General features: G+C 38.0%; 1 protein-coding gene across 4 annotated transcripts; it reads left to right on the top strand.

The window, feature by feature from the left end:
* Positions 1–1,021: 1,021 nt before the first annotated feature.
* si:dkeyp-118a3.2 (uncharacterized) lies at positions 1,022–8,348 on the top strand. 4 transcript variants are annotated; one of them, XM_059001194.1, is made up of 6 exons: positions 1,022–1,221; positions 1,625–1,777; positions 2,246–2,488; positions 3,022–3,142; positions 6,274–6,378; positions 6,918–8,348. In XM_059001194.1, exons 1-6 carry the CDS (start codon positions 1,158–1,160, stop codon positions 7,060–7,062), a joined length of 831 nt encoding a protein of 276 aa, XP_058857177.1. In that variant the 5' UTR covers positions 1,022–1,157; the 3' UTR covers positions 7,063–8,348. The 4 variants fall into 4 exon arrangements, with proteins under 4 accessions (XP_058857177.1, XP_058857189.1, XP_058857174.1 ...); XM_059001206.1 differs by having other exon boundaries at positions 2,198–2,488; positions 6,274–6,329; XM_059001191.1 differs by having other exon boundaries at positions 2,198–2,488.
* Positions 8,349–9,818: the final 1,470 nt, after the last annotated feature.

Raw genomic sequence — 9,818 nt, 5'->3', positions numbered from 1 at the left:
TTCAATGAAGAAAACCTTGTACCTACAGTTAGTTTGATCATGATATGGGGTTGTGTTTAGCAGTTCAGGGACTGGAGACATTCATGTGATTGAAGATCAAATGAGTGCAGCCATGTATCAAAACATTTTTACAAAGTACAATGATAGCATCTGCTTGTAGGCTGATTGGCAGACGGTTCATCTTCCAAAAAGACAACGACCCAACGCATACAGCTAAGTTCTTGAAGAAAACTGAGTTAAAAGTTCTGGAATGGCATTTGCAATCACCAGATCTCAATCCAATAGAAATGCTTTGGACTGGTCTGAAAAAAGCTGTAGCCAAGCATTGTATATCCAATCTGTTTGAAGTATGCAAGACCAAATGGGCCCAGATTTCACAACAAGATGTAACATACTGGTTAAGAATTATCATAAATGCCTGAAAGCCCTAATTAAACAAAAGGAGGACACACAAAATACTAAAGCAAGTGTGTCAATACTTTTGTCATGAACAAATACTTTAAATAAAATAAGTTTGTGTGTTTGTTTGTTTAGGATTTTAAAAATTATTTGTTAAATTACTAGAAATTGTGTATTTTGCTTTTTGTTTTATTAAAACATAGTTGCAGTTTACTAAATGCTTGTCCTTAATGTGTTACCTTCAATTGTGGTATAATAAGTGTAAGATGGCAATACTTTTGTCTGCAACTGTAAGTCCTTTAAGCAGTGGTGTTGCTCTTTGTGCTCAGAAGTAATAAATCAAATATACTCAACCAATAATACACTAGCAATAAATCTTGCCATTTTTAATATACCTTTTTTTTTTTTTTTACCTGCTGCATTCTCTAAAAGTTTGCAAGGAGGTTACAGCTCACATATTTTTTCTATATAAAGTTTTGAAGTATCCCTGTGACATGCCTCTGACATCTGACTAGATTGCTCAGATCACTTTGTTAAGTATTTTGCATCAATCTGTGATTTTTCAAATCTGCACAATAACCAGTATATTAAAGTACAGTGTCTTCAGGGAGTCGGATTGCAGCTCATGCCACCCGTCTGCATAGTATAACCAGAATGCTGGGCTTTCTTTTTCATTGATGTCAGTTGTAACGTCTACTTGGCTTCACCACACTTGCATAGCTGATAGTCTGAGGGTCTAATTAGAAAGGGGACATAACATGGAATTTACTTTACTAAAAGGATCAACAGTGATTATACTTTTTGCTCTCTGCAAAGCACAAGGTAAGTTACTGTAGCTTTGTTGTTACATTTTTTTCTGTGGTGGAAATATGTTCAAGGTAAATTTATAACACAAAGAATATATTATATACTGTACTATACTAAGTGCATATTTGGATTCTGAATATTCAGGTTATTCTTTACTTAGGATCTGTATTTACCTACCCCATTAAACTGCATGACTGTTGTAGGTTTGCACATTTGCCAGAATATGACAATTCAGTTTACTAACTGACATTTGTTGAAACTGATTATTGTGTGTGGCACTTGTGGGTTCTATTCATGAAAGGAAAGAAAGTATTTAGAAACAGGCAGAATAATTTTTAAAACCTCAAGAATCTACCAAGTTTTTAACCAACAAAACTGGCTTTTAATGAAAATAACTTTATTCTATACTTATGTACAGAAAATGTTTCTGCTGAGGTATCTGCATCTATGGAATCGAATCTGACAACATTGATTCCTACATTGGAGAGGTCAAACAGCACAGAGTCCACCTCTCTGACAACAGAAAGCCATTTGCTTACAAGGGTTGCAGAAAATGAAACTCCACAACCAGGTGACATAAAACTGCAAGGTTATTTTCAAGTTGTGTTAGTAATGCATTTAAAATGTTTGTCTGGTATGACAAAATCATTCTTCTGATTACTCTTCTAAATTCTGCGATCTTCTAATAAAAAAGAATAGGAACAGAAACATATTAAAAAGAAGTTTCTACAGCTCCTCATGTCTATGTTAACTTCTTACTTTTATAATGTAACTTATTTTTGCACCTTTTTTTACATATAATGTTCAAAGCAATTTGGCAAGAAGTGCCTCTTATTGTTCTTGCTGCTAGTCGTAAAAGCAACCAGATTGTTTTTGTTTTTTTACTATATATTCTTAACCTTAAAATCTCTTTGATTGGCATGTCATTGAAGAACCTTTGAATGCCTCTGTAATTTTCACAGAAGTGTGAAATGTCTGTCCTCTGTCACAGATTTTACTCCAGCCCTACTTGATACCTACTTGCCATCTCAATCACAAGCTCCTGAGATCCTAAATTCACATGAAGAAAGCAACATCATGGGGAGAGAAATCAGTGAGGAGTCAAATTACTTCAATGAGATTATCACACCCGAAGATGAACTTTTGAACCCCTACGATGGAACGGCAGCTCCTACCCTTGACAACTTTGTGGATGAAGTCCAAGCTACTGCCTCTGTTCCACCTGTTTCACACAAGGATGCAAACAACAGTGTTTCTTTGGAAAATCCAACTGATACCACAGGTAAATAAATCTAGTTATAATGTCATATGGTATTTTTGCATAAACTGATGATGATGTTTATTCTCGTATTGCACCAGTAATGCAAGAATTGAGAGCAATGGGTTTGTATATTGTTTGTATTGACCTCAGCCTCTGATATCTCCATCAAAAATACTTGGTAACTTTTGTTTACCTTGTACAATTAAATTTGTATAAATATTAGGGGTGTGCAGAGGAGAATATTCCCTTATTTTTAAAGCCTCTGTTTAAATAAACACTTATATTTAACATGATATCATAATCCTTCTGAATTATGTTATTCTCAAAAAAGATAATTATGGTATACTACCATCTCTGCTGAAGACATCCTGGCCTGCCTTAAACACAGAATTACAATTTAAAGAGAGAAGCATTGTTCTGTGTTTTCATAAAATTGAACCCTTTTGGTGGTCTTTTATCAGGTTTCACCAGTTAAACTGAAAACTGGGAATGTTTCTGACCTGGTTATAAAAGCAATGTGATAATACCGTTACAAACCATTTCTTCTTATCCAGAGAAAATTGTCCTTGGTATTGAGGCCTGGAAGATTGGAGTGATTTCTGCAGCAGTATTTTTGTTCCTGGAGACAATTGTTATCATAGTCTACTATCGGAAGTGCAAGAAAAGAAGAATCAGGTATGTTCCCAAGCTGTGGTCCTTGATTAAATCTCATGTGGTTCTAAAAAACAACATTAGCCTACTGCATCCATCCATTTCAATACAACATTCACAGGACAGGTGCAAGGGCAGCGTGGAGAAAGAACTTCAGGAATTGGAATAGGAGAGAAGTGCTTTGTGACTTAGAAAAGTGGGAACCTAGAGTACGAGAGAATGGGAAAAGATTTGGAAGATTTGGCTCTGGCTTGCGGAGGATGAGGCCAGTGCGGCTGCCTCTAAGGTTGGGAAGTGAGCTTCACTTGCACCAAAAAGATGAGCCACAGCTCCCCACAACTGCACCAGCAATGCAAAGGAATGAAACAGACAGATATATTTATATATATATATATATATATATTGAGTTTTTTTATATTATTTTTTTATAAAGACTATTTTTTTAAAAAAGACTAATCTCGTTGCTCAATGGGGAGGAAACCTCTGGTGGTAAGGTAAGACTCCACTGTGGTGGAAGACCAGCGGCCTTTAAAGTTTTGGATAACTTTTGGCTGCTCAGGTTGCTGTCCCGATACGGCAGGAATGGGTGGGTATAGAATTGGGGGGGCAGACCAGCTTTGGAAATGAGAAAATAAAGATGAGTAGAAAACCAGTTTTTGTTATGATAGCACAGCTAGCATTGATGAAAAATGGGGTTGAGGGTTTGCGATGGGAAAGATAGCTGGAAAGAGATGAATAACGAGTAAGAGAAGAGTTGATTTTAAAGAGCTGCACAATTTGACCCTAGCAGAGCTGGTCAGTTTTGGAAATGCGTAGAAAGAGGTGATAGTAAGAATCGGGGATGGGAGAGTGGTCGCTTGAACGAAGACCTAGGGAGGGAAAACTGGAGGGAGAAGAGATGGCAAACTCAGAATAGCGGAGAAAACCGAGAAGGCAGAAAGACAAAGGGATACCATAACTAGATCATCGAAATGTGAGATAAGATGAAAGAGAATATTGGTAGTAATAGGGAGACCGGAGGGAGAAGGAGGTGAACTCATGGCCACCCCACTGAGGAGATGGAAACAGTGGGGAGAGACAAAAGAGGAAGGGAAGAAATATATAACAGGTGATAGTGGTATTGACTGCCAGCAAGAAAAGCTTATAAGGTACCCAGGGAGAGCTGTAAATTGTTTTTTGCAAGAAAAGGAAGACATGAAAGTCTTCCTGGTTGAAAGGTGATGGGGAGATCTGATTTTGCTTGCGGAAGTTCATGAAAGCAGACCAGGTGGACGGAGCAACGGCTGCTGCCATATAATCTTGAGCTGAAGTGCGGAGATTGGAAAGGGATGGATTTATTTAGTTGAATATCAGGTCGCTGAATAGAAGCATGGGCAGGTGCAAAAGATGAACTGAGGGAACCAGATGTCTGAACCGGGAGACTTGCAGAAGGTTGTGAAGGCAGACCAGCTGGATGTGTAGGAACAGCGAGAACGTAGGAGGAGCGAGGGCAGCGGCCGTGGTAATCTTGAGTGGATGTGAGGAAATTGCGAAGGGATGAATTTAGTTTAATATCAGATCACTGAATTGAAGAACAGGCAGGGAAAACAGATGAGCTGAGGGAACCAAACATCTTAACCGGGAAATCTTCAATAATATTGCATCTAAGCTGAGGAGAGAAAGATCTGGTGGACCAGAGAATCAGAAGAAGAGCCAGATCTGGAAGCAGTAGCTTGACATCTTCACAGCAGGGGCGGGTGCTGTGCAGGTAGAAGTGACAGGCGTGGTTGGAGTGGTTGATGTGGAGGGGAGAAAGCTGGATCCAACCGTGAATCCTGTTATCGAGCACGTCCAAGTGGTTAGAGACTGAAGTAACAGCGGAGTTGAGAGGCTGAATAAGATGCTTGAATCTTTGACAGGTCGGAGAAATCAGGAGAAACAAAGGATTGTGTTACAAGGCAGACTGGAAATCTAAGTAGAAAGAGCAGGATCAGGAGCATGCACAGTGGGGGGAGTGTCCACTGCAAAGCCTTGTTTGCTGAACAGCTGAGATGGATTAGCAGTGCATAGTAAATAAAGAAATCTGATCACTCCTTGTTGGAACTTTCAGAAGCTTGTCAGTGGGTCAGTCTGTAAAGAAATGGCGAGCTTGAGAAGCGTCCTGGGGGTAAAGGCGTTTAGAGCATCAGGGATGATAAGTAGCATCAGCAGCCTGAGTGATCGGTGGGCACGGCAGGATTAGCGGAGATTGAGGCGGCGAGTCCAGCTGTAGCAAGAATAGATGGGTAGGTGGCGATGGGATTAATTGAGATGAAGGCTGTCCAGAAGGAGAAATGCGGTCACAATTCAGGAATTCAGATTCAGCATTCGATCATTTGGATTCTGAAAAGAAAGACAAAGTGCGGTGGGTGAGTAGCCATTTTTATATCTACATTGATAATCTTAGATTTAAATGATTGAGTCAGAGTATGCAGGGCTATCGGGCACAGAGGGATCAGCAGGGATTCAGGCGGCTGGTCCAGCGGTGTTGAGGGTAGATTGGTCAGCGGCGTTTGTCAGCTGCGTAGTGATACACAAACATAGCGATACACAAACTAAAAGAGTAAGACAGAGAATAAGGGCATGGCTTGGGGTTTAAATAAGGAGATTGACAGGTATTATTGACAGGACAGCCCTAGCTCCTGCCACTTGAACCACACATAAGGTTACAATAAAATATGCATCTTCCACATGACACATCAGCATCTCTCCAAACAAACTATTTGTCTCCTAACAACATCCTAGTTATTCAATCACTGCAAGATAGAGTCCGTGTTGTGGGAATGCACACGTTTTGGTCCAATGTTGGAAATGGTCCATGGGTAAAGGTTGTGAACCACTTACCCTAGGATTTGATTTTAATAATGGTGTTCATATCTTTTTAGCTGCTTTAAAAATAAGAACCAAATAACAAAATCTATGATAATTTTGTGCATTAATTTAATTATAACACTATATCAAATGTCAAAATACATCCATTATTTTTAGCACTATTGTTGCTGGTTTTGCAATTTATTATAATTTATTTCTGCTTCAGTAATTACAGGCAAGTAAAACATTTTGGGTTACCAAAAATATTGGTTAAAAAATAGAACACATGTTAAAATAATTTTGATGTGTTTTTTTTTTTTTGGTAGAAGGACTACGGCAGTCAAGGTCTGTGAAGATAGTGAGGCTGCTGAAACAATACATGGTGAATCAAATGAAAACACTCTCACTGGCATTGATATGCCACTTAACCAGTAAGAACTATGTTTAGTAGCACTGTAACAAACCAAGACTCACAGGTCCCTTACAGTCACTACGTACCAAGGAAGACTAAATTATAAAGAATTTTGCAAACCCCAAACAAAAGTGTCAAATTATTTACAACAACATACCAATACATTAAGTCTGATATAAACTAAAGTGCCAAACTATTTACACCTATAACATGTGTACATAGTATAAATACAGATAATTACAACAGGCATTTTGAACAAAATATTTATTTCACTTAAACAAAAAGCACTGTAATGCTTTTGCAACCAATGCTATATAGTGTGTTCAGTATCACAAAAAATAGAAAATGAATCTGTGAAAACATTACATTCTAATAACTGTAAGTACCAAATCTACAAATAATGGAATATTTAACATTTTACTAAATGGAGAATAATGTATCAGGCAATATCATTGCAAATTGAAACATTTTTTATTTTATAATTAAATTAAATTGTGCCTTTATATAGCCTTGCCACAATTACCTATGTCGATTGATTGGGATAATATTATCTTTCAGATTAACTGTAAATAATACTGTGGAGATGTCAGAATCAAAGGGGAACCAGGAACTGGAACTGAACACAGAGATTCCGCTGGATTCACCCTCTCTGGATATCAATCATCATGGCATGTCAAATAGTGTCAAGACTGTAGCTCTATAAAAGGACATAATATCTGCTTTGCTGCATATTGTAATAGATATGTGTACCGTATTATAAATATTTCAGTCATACTGTACTGTATATCTGTCAAACTAATATGAGTTAGCGAAATGATAAGGGTTTGTGATTTTGTATGTGAGACTCCAAGGGGTGGATTCAATTCAAAAATACTGTACCACTTTGTGACCCATGTTATTTCTCTGTTTTATGGTGTTATTCAATCAAACCAGTCAGAGAAGGACACGAAACACACCACTGCACTCAAAAAAAAAAATTAAGACACTATCCACTATACGTAATTGTTTACAATATATAGTTAAATAAAAATAATGTAACAGTTTTCATTGTCAGTTTATGGCCTCGGTACGGCAGTAAAAATGTCAGCGCCCCGAATGTGAGGAAAATTAGCTTCCAATCAGCTTTTAAAACATTCGATACAGAAGTTAATTGCAATTGCTTGGTACTCAGTTGTAAAGGTGAGTGAAGGACAGCGTATCTTGGTTTGAAATCAACACATTAATGAATGGATTTATTTAATACCTGCCAATAAATACTTCTTAAAGGTAATTATGAGTACGGGTATCAGCACACCTCTAGTATATACACTTTATTTGATACAAATGTTTTGAGTACTAATAAAGGATGTTCCCGGTGTTGAAACTAGTGTTAATCCTGGTTTGAGAGCTGGGATAGATGTTTAGTTACAGGAGACTGTACCTCAGTCCTTAAATAAAAACTAACGTCCTAATATTACTATTTTGCTATTTTTATTTGATAGGCATTTCCAATGTAAACTTGACTTTGTTTAGAACCATGTAGCAACAATCCCAAAGGTAAAAGGGTAACTGTGACATCATGACCCCGCTCCCAATTGGGATTATTGTGGTTAGTTTTCCCCATAAAATTCGGTCATATTGAATCACCGGTAGGTGCAGAGGCCATTTTCCAATTTGCATGGAGTAACTACTGTTAGTCTCTTTATGAGCACAAATGATAAAACATTATTAACAGCTTTATGCTGACGCAATAGTCAAACTAATTATGATTGACTTGCATATTATTCATTTGTTAATTAACATACAAGGAAGAAAAACTCTTTGTACGGTTCCACCTTACTTAACTCATTAATCCTGGCAAGTGCCTGGAGGTGCTCCTCATTCAAGTCACATTTCTCCCGATAGCACTTTGCCAAAATCCTTACAGAGTTCATAATTTATAATTCATTGAAATCTACATCTACCTTAAAAATTCTCTACAAATAAATTATCACTGTTCCATAAAAAAAAGTGTGTGCCCTTTGCTTGTCCTTTCCCAGTTGTGCAGTAAAATTTTAATGCCTTGGTACCTAACCTAATGCAATTGCATAGCTGTCAACATTGAGAGATGAAAATAAGGGAGAATCTTAAAGGGGGGCAAAAAGTAAGTGGGGAAAGAAAAGTAAAAGTTCAACCTTTCCCCCAGCAAATTGCTTTCAAACAACATTCCCTTTGAACTTGTGGCTTTGATTGTACGTGTAGGTGGTACTTTTCACAGCAGCCAACACTTTCCTGGATGGGCAGTATTTGTAAGCTGGTTCAGTGAAGTTTATTTTGCAATCTTCCTCACCATGATAAATGTTCTCTCTGAACTAGCATTGCTGCAAGGGCTGCAGAGCAGTGCATTCATTAAAGAAGCCACCATGCTCTACATTGAAATCAATTCTGCACACCTTGCAGAATGCGTGTCCTATCCCGATCGAACTTGGGACAAGAAAGGAAAAGGTTTAGCTCCAAGTTGGTAGATACCTGCATGAGTATTCCGCCTTTTTAGTGCTTCGAGGTGCCATTATTACTGTGAGAGTGTGACTGTACAGAAGCTCAAAAACAATGGGCAAAAACTAAGAACCAATAAGCATGTAGACAACCTAAAAAATGATATGTTCATTAAGTTAATTGGTTGAACTTTAACTTGTACTTTCACTCGCGCCTGGCTTCCCCCTGGGTCCTAAAATCCAACATACTCTATGGTATTGGGCGGAGGTTTTGACATTTTGCTGCAAAACCTCCTTTATAATTATTATATTTATATTTATGATGATGGGAAAGCTGTGGTTTTATTGTTTGTTTTTAATTTAAAAACCTGTGAGAATGTGGCTGGAGCCTCAATTGTTTTATTGATAATTAATGAAGGCTCCAGCCACAGCTTAAAAGAACCCGCTCCAGGCTATCGAGGCATTCCCTTAGAGCCAGAGACAGGAGTACTGTGTAGAGCGCGAGAAGACACCCGAAGCAGCTGCTACCGCTGTACCACATGGTATGTGTTTGTTGATTTATTTTTGGCCATCGAGCCCTTTTGTTTTGTGTAAGTGTTTAGTTTATTATTTGATTTATTATTAAAAGCCGAGCGCAAACGCGTCTCATTCCCCGTTCCTACCGTTGCTGCCTTTGCCTTTGTTTACTTCCTGGTCCGTGATGTCACCACCCACACGCCACTCAACAAACTCGGTCACAGTTACATGTAGCCTTTAAGACATTTATGTTTTAATGAAATAAAGCAAAGCAACATCAGTCGTATAGTGTGAAGGCAATGGCAACTGTTATATAACAGGTTTAAACTGGCTATCTGCAGGAACCATGTGAAATCTATGCCTTACCTTGGGACCAGTAAAAGTACAGATGCTTGTTCCTAATGAAGTGTCCAGGCCTTGTATTTTGACTCTCACATGTCCAGGTAATTATATTAAATACATTTCAAAGCAATATTTCTGTGGAGCAGTA

The sequence above is a fragment of the Acipenser ruthenus genome, chromosome 2, assembly GCF_902713425.1.
Source record: "Acipenser ruthenus chromosome 2, fAciRut3.2 maternal haplotype, whole genome shotgun sequence".
In the NCBI taxonomy this organism is placed as follows: Eukaryota; Metazoa; Chordata; class Actinopteri; order Acipenseriformes; family Acipenseridae; genus Acipenser; species Acipenser ruthenus.
This window is presented reverse-complemented; position numbering and strand designations above follow the sequence as displayed.

Coding starts and splice junctions, on each gene's coding strand:
- si:dkeyp-118a3.2 (XM_059001191.1), top strand. CDS start 1,158: ATGGAATTTACTTTACTAAAAGGATCAACAGTGATTATACTTTTTGCT. Junction 1,778..2,197: donor AAATGAAACTCCACAACCAG/GTGACATAAAAC, acceptor CCTCTGTCACAG/ATTTTACTCCAGCCCTACTT. Junction 3,143..6,273: donor TGCAAGAAAAGAAGAATCAG/GTATGTTCCCAA, acceptor TTTTTTTGGTAG/AAGGACTACGGCAGTCAAGG.